Below are 14,869 nucleotides of genomic sequence, written 5' to 3'. Positions count from 1 at the left end.
AGCATCAAAGCATTATAAACTATCTTTTAAGAATAAATTTAAAAATATAAAAATTGAAACACCACACATGAAAACTTATATGATTTTTCTTATTTTAATCTCCCAGCAAAAAGAAAGGAAATTACCAAAAAGTTTTTTTCTTTTTTGCATGAAGAAAAAGTAAAAACAAAAAAACTACAAGCCATGTACGTGGTGGTCCCCACAGATGAGGACGGATTTGAAAGGGCAAAATAAATTAAAATTCACGAGCACACAAAAAATCCGATGCTTCTCCATTTACATAAATTATCCCTGACCCCAAAATAAATTAAAAATCCCTCTCTCCCTCTCTCTAAAAAAATCGAAACTTTCTCCCTCTCGCTCTAAAAAACCCTAATTTCTCCCCGGAATCACACACTGTTTCAAAAACAAGAGAATCCAAATCTGATTTCTGAATCCTCATCTCTTTCTAGGGTTTCAATGGTGCGAGATTGAAGTAATTAGAGCTGTAGATTTCGAAAGATCTGTTTGTATTTAATTTTTAAATTTGATTCAATTTAAGTGTTTATTTATTAGAGAAAGAGATTAGTAATAATGGCGTCGAATAGTAGTGATAAAGAGCTTGAACAGCAGTTACTGGAAGCTGGAAACAAGCTTCTTAACCCTCCTCCTTCTGTTGATGAGTTGCTCTCTCTTCTTGACGTAAGCCCTAAATTTTTATTTTGATTACTGTTGGATAATGTAAATTAATGCATGGCTTGGTTTTTTATTTTGTTTGTTAATGCATGGCTTAGATTTTGATTTTTCTGTAATGTGCTATTGATGTTTGAAGATTCTGTTTCTTTAGGAATGTGTTTTTTGTTTTTTGTAAATGCATGTGTGGATACTTCGTGTATTTGTGTGTGTTTATGGGAATTTGTGGAAGCTAGAGAGTGGAATTGAGTGAGAGTTTAGTGGTTTTTTGACGGGGTAGGAATTTTTGTAGTGAGTGATCGAGACAAGGTTGTGAGGGTGGGTTTTGAAGTTTGAAAGTGGAAAAAAGGTTTGATTTTATAGGTGTTGTGTATGGTATAGCATGTGTTTCGTGGGTGCGTTCGCTCGCAATTTTGAATTGTGTCTGTGTGCGTGTGGGTTTTTTTTTTAAAAAAGGTCAATATTGGTGTTTGAGTTTGAGGCCATTGGGGATTGTGTAATTAGGTTATATGGTAGTTCGTCTGTTTTTGGGTATGTGTAAGTGCTAGATTCTGAGTTTCTAGCTTGGGATTATTTTGAATTTTGCATTTATAGCAATGACATCAGTATTAAGGTTGGGAGATTTGTCGGAAAGGTCTAATTAATTCATACCTTCTGTTTTTGTGATTGTGCTATGTAGAAAGTGCTACTATAAATAGTTAATGGTAGGATGGTTGCGCGGTGAGAAAATTTTACTATATAACCGCTGAACTGGAATATATTTATGATTCATTTATTGATAATCAAATTAATTGAAGCCAGAGATTGAGAAAGAGAAGAACACCTAAAAGATCGAATACCATATCGCCCAGTTGAGTTGGTGGAAAGTTTTTATAGAGAATAATTGGTGGGATCAAGTAGGATTTCAATTGGGATCAAGTCGGATTTCAATTAATTTTTCTCCTTCCAAAAATGGAGATTATAGCTGTTGGATTTGCTGATTTTCCAATTCGGGTGAGGGCATCCACATGCCTGTATTCCTGTTTGCACAGCATTTTTAGCTCTGTGATAATGATGTGCGAAACTGTGATCGTCAGGTTAAGTAAATTAGGGTTTGTGAAGCTGTGAATAGCGTCATCCTTCCAAATAAGCATAAAAGTCGATTTACATAAATTCTTTTTGTTAATGCTTGCCTTTTTCTGTACAGAACGATAGGAGGGATGTTATATCTTTCCTTTTCATCTCTCTCATAATTAATTTGGCAACTCTCTTTTAACTCTTCTGATGTAACTTTGTGAAGCTTTGATAAAGTTTCAGTGAATTACTTTCTGCCCAAGGTTTTTCAAGGGGCAGTATCCTTGACAAGTTTTTCTTCGGGAAAATTTTTTCTTTCCAATATCCTTGTTGTTGCATTAAGTACACTTTGTCTGTGGCCACCCCACCAATATGAATCTCATGATATAAAATTCAGGCATGGATTTTGAGCCTCTAGTGCATTCTTCAAGCATTCCCACCTTTGAAACAGTGGTTCACAAAAGTTTTGTGTCCATATGCAGAATGTTTTCTTTCGTCTTGCTGTGTTTGTATAGAAGTTTTCTTTTCTTTTATCACCTCTGGTATGAAGCATGTAGATAACCACCCATATTTATCATTGGCATACATGTGTCTTCATGTCTTGTTGTCTGTTACACTCATAGCATTCCACTGCATGGTGTCCAAATGCTCTTATCACCTCTGTTATGAAGCATGTAGATAACCACCTGTATTTATCATTGACATACATGTATCTTCATGTCTTGTTGTCTGTTACACTCTTAGCATTCCACTGCATGGTGTCCAAATGCCATTATGTTTGTGGATTGGAATAGGAAGAATCAGTTTGAGATTATTTGACCTTTCTATAATACGATGAATTACTTGTAATGAAAATAGAGGTGTTATGAGCCTCTTGATTTTGCTTTGATATGCTGATGAACAAAATCTAAATTTCCTACATTTAATTTTATGATGAGATTTAAACAACTTAAGCTATTTGCTTGCTGATATCATTCTTCTTTCCTTGTGGGTAACTGTAGCAAGTTGAAAATTGTTTGTCAAAGGTGGAGCAGTCGCCTTTAAAATCAATGCAAGATGCACTTTCTCCTTCACAGAATGCTCTTGTCACCGATCAATTGTTCAGGCATTCTAACATTGACGTGAAAGTTGCTGTTGCCTCATGCATTAGTGAGATAACAAGAATAACCGCACCAGATGCACCTTATGATGATGATCGAATGAAGGTCTGCAGTTTTGACATCTTCAATTTTTATTAGCTTTAGAGCTTGAGTTATATTGTTACCTTATCTTTGACCACATGGTTTCTGATTTTTATTTTCTTCAATTTCATTGGCATGTAGGAGGTATTTCAGCTGATTGTATCGTCGTTTGAAAACCTAGATGACAAATCTAGCCAGTCATATGTCAAGAGGGCCTCAATTCTTGAAACTGTTGCGAAGGTTAGGTCATGTGTGGTGATGCTGGATCTTGAATGTGATGCACTGATAATTGAGATGTTCCAGCTCTTCTTCAAGACTATAAGGTATGGAGGAATATCTTCTTTGGGAAGGTTACCCTCTCTTGTTTTTTGGTGGCTTCCTTTCATCTTTTTTGCGGTTTGGTTGCTTGCTTTTGCTATGGGCTCTGAAAATTACACTGAAGATTATATTGTTAGCAAGGATAATAATGTGCAATTATATTTTTCCCTTTTTTTTGATTGTCTTGTGTCTTGCATGCATGATCGTTGTGGGTTTGGCCATGAGCTTTGGGTGACTTAGCATATATAGAGATGGCATTGAAATGGGTTGGCATTTGGCATCAATATCAGGTTGACTTTTGTTCTTGCTTTTGAAATACAGGGAGCGTCATTGGTCTTGAGTTAATTCTTTGATTATTCAAATCTCCAAAATGTATGATATGGTAATGTTAATGTTAGATTTTGTGATGAACTTTAACCCAGCATGGTTCTTGGCTGTTTTATGGAATGTGTAATGGGCTCAAACCTGTGCAATGACAGTATTATCTGCACAAGAAAACCTACACTGCTACTTAATTGAGCTTGATGCTTTCCTTTACATGTAATTCCAAAAGAGCATTTCTGGTGTGCTTTGTAAGGTTACATAATTCTGTGAAATGACAACATGTTGAATAGTGGGTGTTATAATTTTTTGGTCTTTTTTTTCTCATTTATTTTGTTTTTCAGGGATTATCACCCAGAAGATGTCTTTTCATCAATGGAGACCATCATGTCCCTTGTCTTAGAAGAAAGTGAAGATATTTCTGTGGAATTACTGTCACTTCTACTAGCTAGTGTGAAAAAGGGGGATGAGGTGAACTATTTCTATCATTTTGATGGCTATAAGTATTCTAATTACTTCCATTTGGTTTCTGTGAATGAATTTGCTGCTTTTACTATTTTGCAGGAAGTTCTACCTGTTGCTCGGAGGTTGGGTGAGGAAGTACTTGAAAGCTGTGCTGCGAAGGTTAAACCTTACCTTATACAGACTGTGAAGTCTTTGGGCGTATCTTTAGATGAATACAGTGACATTGTTTGTTCAATATGCCAAGAAATATCTGGTTCTGTTGAGCAGAATGATGTCCATGCTGGTGATGAAAATAAGGTAAGCTTGTCATCCTACTAAGGCTAACATGGTTGTTATGGTACTGATTTAACGACTCATTTAATGGTTTATTTTGTGTCGCCATCATTAAACTGTATTTGATATGTCAAGTGGCATCGCTGTCATTTTTCTGCAAATGATTTAATCAATGAAGATTCTCTAACATTTCCCCTTTTGGTTCTATTGCTGAAAATGCCTTGATTGAATTGGCACATAATAGGAACCTTTCTTTGTGAAATTATTGTGATTGGATGTCCCAGTCTTTGTTGTACCTGGAGTCAACCCCTAACTGTTGGTGCCATGAGAAGTCATATCATAAGTGCTTGGTTTGAAGTTTTTGTTTTGTGTATTGCCTTGTATTTAAGATAGCAATTACTGAAAAATCATGATCTCTAGTAGAATGGACTGGTTCTCTGCCAGTACAGAATTGTACCCCTCACGCAATTGGTTCATAATGTAACTTTGTGCATGTTGCTTCAACAAATATTTGATTTGGAAGTTTCTGTATTTTTGTTCTGATTGTTATGTCAGCAGTATATTTTGAATTGCATTTCATTAAAATTCCTGACTCAGTGGTCTTTGGTTGATGCTGGCAGTTGTTTACTGGCACAATTTTTCTTCATGTGGTCTGAATTCCATTTCTCATAAAATGCCCATGACTTGCTGCAGGTTGAAGAGAGCAAGCCAGTTGGGCCATCATCCGATGCTGCTGCTTCTCAGGCATGACACTTTCCCTTCTAGGTTTTGCCTTTTCATTTTATATTTATCTCTTTTTTTTTCTTTTTTTCTTTTTTGTATTTTTCCAGGTCAATGAAGAGGAAACAACAGAAGTGGCAACTCCTGAACAAGCCGAACCTGCAAATGACAAATGTCCAAAGTCAGCTGCGAGCAATGGTGTCACACAGATGGAGGAAGACGACTCCTTAGCAGATTCAGATTCCATGAAGAAGCAGGAGGATGATAACAAAACTGATCAGTTGAAAAGCATTGATTTGCCAAGTCATGCTGAACCTGATTTTTCAAATGCTGAAAGGGTAGTAGTAAATACAGAAAGTGAGGCAGAACAGACAAGCAAGAAGAGTGAGAAGTCTCCAACAAGATTGGCTGAGCCTTCCGAGAGTTCTCGTGTTGACTCTGAGAAGACAGCTGAGGAACTCCCTGGCAATAAAATTCACAGCGAGGATGTTCCTGGTTCTCCTCATAAAGATCAACCTGTTGAGGAAGCAATATCTTCTGAGAATGTAAAAGAAACTGGCAGTCAGCCTCCCTCACCTAAGGCATTAGAGGGTGATTCTGTACCTGTTGCTTCCCCATCTGTTAGTGAAAACCTTCCTGATGAAAGTTTTTCCAAAAAGGGTGGACGAGCAAAGAAAAAAGAGATCTTGAACAAACATTCTGCACCATCTTCTGATGATGTACCAAACAAGTTATCTGATGGAACAAGTGATTCAGAAGCAAAACTGCATAAATACTCTGGAAAAGAGGCATCTGCTGGGACTTCCAGTGAGGATAAGACACCAATGAGGACAGATGCATCCAAGAAGGAAAGTGACACCACTGGCGAGCCAGAAGCAAAACCACTGAAGCAGTCATCTAAAAAGGTGGACACATTGAAGGAAAGCGACACCACTAATGAACCAGAGGCAAAAGCAAGGAAGCAGTCATCTAAAAAGGTGGATGCATCCAAGAAGGAAAGTGACATCAGTGGCGAACCAGAGGCTAAACTGCCGAAGCAGTCATCTAAAAAGGTGGACGCATCCAAGAAAGACAGCAACACCACTGATGAATTGGAGGCAAAATTGCAGAAGCAATTATCTAAAAAGGTGGGCACATTGAAGGAAAGCAACACCACTAATGAACCAGAGGCAAAAGCAAGGAAGCAGTCATCTAAAAAGGTGGACGCATCCAAGAAGGAAAGCGACACCAGTGGTGAACCAGAGGCTAAACTGCTGAAGCAGTCATCTAAAAAGGTGGATGCATCCAAGAAAGAAAGCAACACCACTGATGAATCGGAGGCAAAATCGCAGAAGCAGTCGTCTAGAAAAGTGGATGGAAGCAGCAGCAACAACAATGATGGATCAACTTTAAAGCAGTTTGAGGATAAGAAACGGCAGAGTCATGGAAAAGCAGTTTCTGAAAAGCATGTAACCAAAAGTTTGATGAAAGATGATGACAAAGTACTTACTTTCCTTTTCATACCCTTGTGATTTTGCTGTTTCTTTGCTAAATCCACAAATCAATAAATTGTTTGTTGCTTTTATCATGATTTACATAGGAAAAGACCCATTCAACCAAGTCAGCTGCAAAAACAGCAAAAGAGGAACATCACTTAGAGGAGACCCCTGTGACTAGCACCAAGAGGAAGCGTGCTGCTGGTGATGAAAAAGTACGTGTTCTTTTTACCTATAGGCACATGCATCCACAACAATCAATGCTTATCTGTTATTTTAATAGGTAACTTATCAGGCAGGAGAGTTAGACTTACTCAACCATATATAGACTGTGCTGATGTGATGCTATTTTTAAAATACAGCATGTCCGCTTTATTATTCCTTAATGTTCTGCTTTCTAGTGTTACCATGTATGATCGACAGCTGATATGGTTTGGATAAGAACACGCATCAGCTGTGTAACATGCGTTTCTTTTTTGGGTCCTGTTGTTTCTGTATCTAAATCACCTTTGTGTATATTGCTTTGGCTTGGAGACTTGTGCTTTAAGATTATTTCTTAGAAGTGATTGTGGTGGCAGGCACCTGATATTAAAGAATTTGACGAAAATGTGATTGGTTCAAAGGTTAAAGTATGGTGGCCAAAAGATCGCCAGTGAGTTCACACTCACCTCTTCTTATTTTTCTAGTAACCTTTTCATAAGCTGTTGCTGAAGCTCATATTCATACTACTATTGAACTGCAATTTATGTATGCTTAGATGTGTGATCCTTAAGACCCATCATTTTAAATAATGCTTTCATCATTCTTTCCAACCAGGCTGTTTTTCTTCATATTATAACATTTATCATAATTCTGCTGAAGTTCATACTAATCAAGGGTATTTGTTCCGCCAAGCTATTCTCTCCATTCAGGACTATTCCTTGGGCTCCTTCCACCCCCGTCCCTTTTCCCACCCCAAACACACACAATCCTTGTCAAAGTCCCACCCCAAACACACACAAACCCTGTCACAAAAAAAAAAAAAAAAAAAAAAAAAAAAAAAAAAAAAAAAAAATTGCTATTTTCAGATCTAATTTTCCTTTACTCATCATTTTCCATAACCATGTCCTGTCATTATGTTTATGAATTCAAATTCTTTGTGTATTATTTTCTTATGTTCCTTGTGTGATTTTGCAGATTTTATGAAGGTAAAATTGTATCTTTCGACTCGATTAAGAAGAAGCACAAGGTGTGACCTTAATTCAGGGTGCTTGATCTAGGGTTTGTTTATATATGTTAACATGTGCTTTGAATTTGGTTTCCTGCTTTTATTTGGATCTTCTCTTTTTTCTGGAAGGATTGTTTTTGTTTCATAACCTTCTGGATCTGTATGCATATACCTAGAGGTCTCTGTGCATTTTGACTAATTGAAAGAATAAGTTTGTCTGTCTGTATGTGAATTAAATGCCATTTTATTTATGCAGGTTTTATATACTGATGGCGATGAAGAAATTTTAGTTCTCAAAAGGCAAAAATTTGAGTTTATTGGTGATGACTCTGAGTCAGACAAGGTGAGTCACTACCTGAGTTGTCTCCTAGATTTTCTAGACGTTGTGCTGATACATTTAATTGACAGGAAGAAGCAGCAGATCCCTCAAGTCCTGAGACCTCTTCTGAAACGTATGTGTTCTTTCATGCTCAATTGACAATTGCATTACCTTTTAAACTTCTGATTGTTTTCCGCTGACTGCCCCAATAAACCCTCAATGATATGAAGTAATGAAGTCCGGCCCCAGATCAGTGTCTTGTGTGATCTCAAATGGATTTGCACTGATATGCTTTCATTTTTTATGATACGAAGCAGGCCCCTGAAGAAGAGAATGAAAACAAATTCTGACAAGTCAACTAAGCAAGGAAAGGGGGATGATTCCTCAAAAAGGTTCAATATAATCCTTCTGAATGTATGCTAGTTTCATTTGTTGGATTCCTGATAACATATTATTAAAATTAATAGGGGTAGTGGAGCTTCATCCAGCAAATCCAAAAGTGCTGCAGCAAAATCAGGAAAGTCGAAGGAAGTCAGTAAAACTGGTGGGAAATCTGTAGACGACTCTAAAGTTAAGAAATCAGATGATCATGGCAAAAACAAGGATCATACCTCTAAAAGTGGAAGTAAATCTGATGTTGCTTCCGAAACTGCCAGCAAATCCAAAAATGATTACTTGGTGACATCCAAGGCTAGCAAGTCCAAAGAAGATGAGACAAGCACGCCCAAACCCTCCAAGTCCAAGCAAGAAACCCCGAAGACTGGCAAGTCCAGGCATGATACCCCAAAGGTTTCCTCCTCTAATACCAAAGGTAAAGCCTCAAAAAGTGGTGGCAAATCTAACATCAATGGCGCTGGTAAGTTGAAATCAGGCTCATCAAAGGTGAAAGAAATTGATGATGAAGAGACCTCAACAGATTCAGACAAAGTGCAGCAAATTGCAAAGGTGAAGATGGGAAGTTCATCCAAAGGACAGGGGAGTGAGGCAGCGAAGAGTGGAAAAAAGCGGCGAAGAACTTGAAGTTGACGACTTCTCTCTTCAACTGCTGCATGATGCAAGCAAAGTTGTTTCCTGTCCCCAACACATGGACCTTGATGGCTCGCTCTCTTTGATGTCCTAGAGCTGCATCCACACGGTAGTAAGCCATGGTTTTGGTATCTTGCCATCCTTGACATGATTCCTGGGTCATTGGCTTACATTAGTGTTTGATAGTCTAGTTTGGTTTTAGATGGTATCTATGGCTGTTTGGGAATCTACAGTAGAATAGATTGAGGTAGTTTGTTAAAATAGATATGCCTTTATAGATAATGTGTAATGACATTGGGATTGTGATGCACAATGTCATCTTCAATTCACCATTGGATCATTTAGTCGATGCGTCATCGGGACATCGTTGCAAACAGGAACTTTTGGGGACGCCAGAGTTTGCAACCAGGCTCAAACCAAAACAGCCAGAATCCTAAAATTTTCGAGGAGGCTGTAACAGGAGTATTCTCCAAAGGAAATTGGAGGCTGAGACAGGCAATGGCTTTGGCTGCGGTGGTCGTATAGAACTCATGAGTTGGTTGATTCTGCTCATCCATGCTCGAAATACCTAATTTTGGAAACAAATGCGAACATTAGTAGTAATACTAGTACTTGTCTACGAAGATTGTTTAGGGTTAAGCCTGTGGCAGCTTTTGCTGTTCGATTGTTTTTGGGTTTTTGTAAGAGTTTTAAGTGGGATTTATGCAAAATTGGTTAGTTATTTAACCGAAAGGATTGATTTTGTGCCTGGCAATTTGAAAGAAATCCTAGCCAATCAAATCTGTACATGGGCAAGCATTAAGATTAGGCTTGATGGTTAGACCCCACCTCTTGGTTTGGGTGAGCTTTCAATTCCAAAGGGAGGTGACCAAACCGTGGAATTTTTCGGTACTGCATGGGCTAGCTTGTCTGTATACGTGCTTGAAAGTTGACATCTGAAGATATTAGTAGAGGTCAGACAGGACCCGCTTATATTTTTAATTAAAAATATTTTAAAATGTATTTTTTATTTTTTATATCAAAACAAGAAAATTATCTAAAAATATCTGAAAAATCGTTGATTTTATATTTTTTTAGATGATAAAAAATGCTATGATATAAAAACAAAGACTCTCTGGGTCTTTCTTTCTCTTTCTTTTTTCAAGGTTAAATTGCAACCCAAACTCATATTCGAAGGATTAAATTCGACACGCGTATTTGTTGATCATTGAGGAGACATGAAGAAGGAAGTACGGCAATCCGAGTTTCATAATTCTGACGCTATTGATTAATATTTTCTGGTATTCATAAAATAAAATAGTTTTTTAAATAAAATAAAGTAATATTTTCTTAAAATAGTCAATCCAATAACTTAATAATATAAAAATTTTCTTGGATTATTCTCTGAAACCAAGATTGAACGACGATGCTACTAGCAGGATAGTGAATTTACGAGAACCACAACAATGTCCTAGTCGATTTCCATTAAATACCATGTTATTGGATCAATTCATACATTTCTTCTAAAGTAGCCACATTTTACTACTTCCAACAAGAGTGTTATTATTATATGGGACCACCCCAGGTTAGCTAACAATAATATGGGCTCCAGATTGCATACCACTGTGTCCCGTACACTTACCTGCGTTTTTATGTTCTCAACCACTTGTTTCTATTCAGATTTCAGACATCAAGTTGTGTCTTGTCTTGTCCACTATTTTTCTTACAATAATGTTTATGTGGTAGCTCTAACTGTTGGGACTGATGGCCCCAATTCCCACATGCTACATCAACTTGCATCAACTTGCCCTGCTGCTTAGGTTAAAGTATATTGGATTAAAGTATATTTGTGTGTTGGGGTTTGTGTTTTGCTGTCGTTATAAATTTAAAATTATTTTAGTTAATTAGTATACATCACGCTTTTATTATAATTTGGTTCCTAAGACATTATAATTTATAGTTTTTTATAAAAAAAATTATCTTTTGAAACTATAATGGCAAAAACTACCACAATTCACAATACTATACACTTTAACGGAGTGATTTTGTTTGTTGGCAGTCGTTGAAACTCAAATTCCAATTCCCTTTCATCTCCCCCTCTCCCTTTATTTCTTTTCAATTTTTAAAACAATTTTCTTAGATGATTTCATTTTCAATTACCTTGTTAGTCAAATGTTGCTGAAAAGTTAAATGTTTGATGATTTATGTATCTTTAATTAGAGAGAGTGCTAGATACCAAGAACCACTTGAAACTTTTGTTAAGAGATTGTTTCTCCTCCTTTAATGAGTGGGTTGCGTCTCTGGCAATAATTGGATTAATGGTGATGAAGCCCTGTTTGCCCATTGTTAGGCGACAAAAATGCGTTTTGACGACCGTAAACTTAATACTAATATCCAAGTATCAATAATTACAGTCGGCGTGGATGTAATTAATAACGAGATATGATATTTCTTGATAAATTAAGAGATATACAGGCAATCTCCACGGTATTAATGAGGTTCATAGATGCGAGTGAAGATATGACTAATTAGTCAAAGAAACTGTTAAGAGATTGTCCCCTCCCCTCGTAGCTAGTTTGGAGTCTTGCCATAAGTGGGTTGGTGACGAACTTGTGACGAATCGCTATTCTATATGAGGTATCTTTAAATTTCGGTCTTGCTATAGATGTGGGGATGATAAAATTTTAAAATATAGTGTTTTATAGGATGAGAAACAATGTTTTTATACCAGGATGGGAGTAACTTATATTATTAGATCAACATTTATATATTTATATAGGTTAATGACACGAATTCTTGTATGATATGATGATTCTTCAATTTTTTTATATTTTTAATTGAGCTAGTTTTATTCTTGAATTTTAGACAAAATCATTGAAATTAGCCATGTGATTTTCACCTAAAGCCTTCGGTTTATCTAGCTTTCAAGGGTATTATAGGGAATGGAAATGCTCAGTGACTAATATGATGATTTGACTACTATTGTAAAATTTTTAATAACAATGAAAATAATAAAAATATTAATGAAAAATATTTTATTGATATTTTTTTATATAAAAATAACAACAAAACATTTTCATCGATAACTACAAATAAAAATAATAACAAAATAAAAAAATATTAAGTATTTATACATTCATGAGAAAAACATAGAATTTTAAGCTAGTAGTAAACAAGTAATTGTATATTTTTATTCAAGGTAAAGCTAACATTGAGTTTTGCAACCCATCACCCATTATAAACAAACTTTATATTCTCATGGTTACAGAACAAAGATATATTCTTACAGCTTTTATGTTGTTACTTGTCTTCTCTCTCATATTGATTACCATGTTAACCATGTTTTCATACACCTTCAGTTTGACATGCATAACATCCAGATTAAGATAAAGGAGATAAATTTTCCAGTTAGAAAGCTACCAAAAAATACTTTGTTTAATCCAGTTATAGGTCACACCAAAATCAGAAAATTTCTATTTATTGAATTGAAAACCAAATATAATGCCTCCGTATCATGAGACCACATCATACAATTCTTCACTTAAGTGTACCGGCATTGCAACATCTCTTTAAACACTACTTACAAAGAAATTATTTTGTTCTTTCTGTACTTGTGATCAGTTAGTAAAACCTCCTGATGGAAAAAAAAACACATTTTAATTACCATTATTTGTTAAGGTAAATACCTTGTTATTTTCTATACCTTATGAACATGTTAATTTTTCATACATGCTTCGACTATAAAACCATATTATACATAAAAAAATCATTGATAATCCATATCAAAGTTATCTTCATCTAAAAATTCAATTTTCTTGAAATATCATACTTCAAATCCTTAGAGAATTACAATTGATTCAACTTATCAATTAATAATCAAAGATAAATATTTATATTCCTACTCAAATTAGTAGGATTGTGTATGATCTTAAATAAAAACATAAACTTTGATTTTATATATATTTCTTGTAACAAATTATAAATTATAAATACCACCAACCAATAAAAATATATTGTGAGTTGGTTTATAGACTCGAATAAATCAAATATACCAGCTTTATTTCAATTAGAGAGTCATACGATCCTTCATTTGTCTTTTCATTACTAGAAACTTTGTTATAATTAATAGAATACAATAAATGGCTTATAAAAATTTATACAATACTCAAATTCAAAGTGATAATATATAATAGTAGTAGCTAGGGATAAGAAAAATAAGCAAATAATGAATTAGAAATATAAAAAAAAAAAACTAAAATAATTGACATGAGATATCAAACCAAAAACCAAGTAGAATATTTTATTAAAAAAATTTAGTTTGGTTCTAATTTTAAATTTGAAAACCAAACTAAACCAAATCAAATTGATTTTTTAAAATAAAAAAACTAACAAAAAGGAAAAAATCCATTACATTAAAGCTTGCAAAAGAAAAATCAAACTTAAAGACTCATATACTAATTCTATTTTTTAATAAAAAATTAAATCAAACCAAACATTTGACTTTAATTTATTATTGATTTGATTTGTTTATATATATTTTTTTAAATATTGGTTTGGTTGAAAATTTTCAATCCAAACCAACCACGCTCATCATTGATGCTAACGTGTAAAAAGTAAGGATGTAGAAAGATGTAAAGGCACCATTGTTATGAACATATAGGATAAGATACATGCGATCCCAAATGCAAATTAATTTTAACCCATTAGGTAAAAGAGATATGTTGGGTTAGGATTATTACCGATACTAAATAATTTTTTTTATTTTTGGCGTAAACTAGTTATTATTAGAATTTAAAAATGGATACCTGTGATCAAATGGGATTGCAATCCCCATCCAATCAAGATTTGTAGTCAAAGGTTCCCAATGACATGGAGTGTGGGGATAGCACAGAAGCAATGACAAGGCTTGTCTGCTACACAACCAGCAATGGGTAAACTACTTTTTAAATCATTGAATTTTCCCAGCATCATACCATTATTTTTTTTTAAAAAAAAAATTCTGAAAATAGTTCGGAAATTTAAACATTTACGAGCATTCGAATTTCCATGTTCAAATTGTAATGCTATTATTTTCATCATAGCATTATATAAAGTGAAAATTTCAGAAATCTAAGGATCTATATATCTAATAACCTAGGATATACTTTTCTTTTTTCCTACCATAACTATAAACCTTAAATCATACAATAAAAAAGTGAAATTCTCATAAATTCAAGAAATTAATTTAGTGTGATCGCATAAAATTGGTTTGAAGATCCGAAGATGTCATCTCGTGACCACGACACTGTGTTTGTGTGTGTGTGTTTAACTCAATTATGTATAATTGTAGCTTTCCAAGTTGTGATTCTGTCATCTCCGAATTAGTTTAGATCCCTCCTCTATATCCTAAAGTTGCAAGCTTTCAATTATTTAAATGAGGGAAGAAAGGCTAGATGCGTGGAGGGGTCATTAGGGGCTTTAGAAGCATGGTCACTGCTCCCCATAAATTCATATTCTTTCCAGTCTGTCTGTGCTTAATTTATTTATCAATTTGCACAGTGTTTTGAGCACCTGATCCTTTCACTGTGCAAATTTCCCACCTCCAACAACAGCAGAGATTAATTGGTGGATGACTAACTCAACCGAATCAATTATTTTTATTTAAAAGATTTCATTTTAAATGTTTTAAATAATTTTATATTAACCTGATTCAATCAAGTTCTGATCGGTTATTTATATATATATATAACTTAAAACATGGCTGCAAAGACTTTACCTCACAACAGTGTCCTATGATCCATGAGGCTAAGCACTGATCATTCAATCTCCCAGTGACCCTTCTGATCGAAGGTTTTTTTTTTTTTTTTTTTATTTTACCCGG

At 34.9% G+C, this 14,869-nt stretch overlaps 1 protein-coding gene across 3 annotated transcripts; it reads left to right on the top strand.

Annotated features, from left to right (window-relative positions):
- The first annotated feature begins 301 nt into the window (after positions 1 to 301).
- LOC105130590 (myb-like protein X) lies at positions 302 to 9,386 on the top strand. Of its 3 annotated transcripts, XM_011033165.1 has the most exons (15): positions 302 to 681; positions 2,727 to 2,930; positions 3,048 to 3,229; positions 3,890 to 4,016; positions 4,110 to 4,307; positions 4,977 to 5,027; positions 5,114 to 6,055; positions 6,131 to 6,484; positions 6,583 to 6,693; positions 7,057 to 7,130; positions 7,655 to 7,706; positions 7,942 to 8,028; positions 8,094 to 8,137; positions 8,319 to 8,396; positions 8,472 to 9,386. In XM_011033165.1, exons 1-15 carry the CDS (start codon positions 574 to 576, stop codon positions 9,022 to 9,024), a joined length of 3,165 nt encoding a protein of 1,054 aa, XP_011031467.1. In that variant the 5' UTR covers positions 302 to 573; the 3' UTR covers positions 9,025 to 9,386. The 3 variants fall into 3 exon arrangements, with proteins under 3 accessions (XP_011031467.1, XP_011031466.1, XP_011031465.1); XM_011033164.1 differs by having other exon boundaries at positions 5,114 to 6,484; positions 8,322 to 8,396; XM_011033163.1 differs by having other exon boundaries at positions 5,114 to 6,484.
- Positions 9,387 to 14,869: the final 5,483 nt, after the last annotated feature.

This window comes from Populus euphratica, unplaced genomic scaffold (genome assembly GCF_000495115.2).
Source record: "Populus euphratica unplaced genomic scaffold, PopEup_1.0 scaffold21.1, whole genome shotgun sequence".
Classification (NCBI taxonomy): Eukaryota; Viridiplantae; Streptophyta; class Magnoliopsida; order Malpighiales; family Salicaceae; genus Populus; species Populus euphratica.
This window is presented reverse-complemented; position numbering and strand designations above follow the sequence as displayed.

What these genes read in the sequence shown, in the direction of transcription:
- LOC105130590 (XM_011033163.1), top strand. Translation starts at nt 574, where the DNA reads ATGGCGTCGAATAGTAGTGATAAAGAGCTTGAACAGCAGTTACTGGAA. An exon ending in TGATGAAAGATGATGACAAA is followed by an intron (nt 6,485 to 6,582) that starts GTACTTACTTTC and finishes TGATTTACATAG; the next exon opens with GAAAAGACCCATTCAACCAA. An exon ending in GTGCTGCTGGTGATGAAAAA is followed by an intron (nt 6,694 to 7,056) that starts GTACGTGTTCTT and finishes TTGTGGTGGCAG; the next exon opens with GCACCTGATATTAAAGAATT.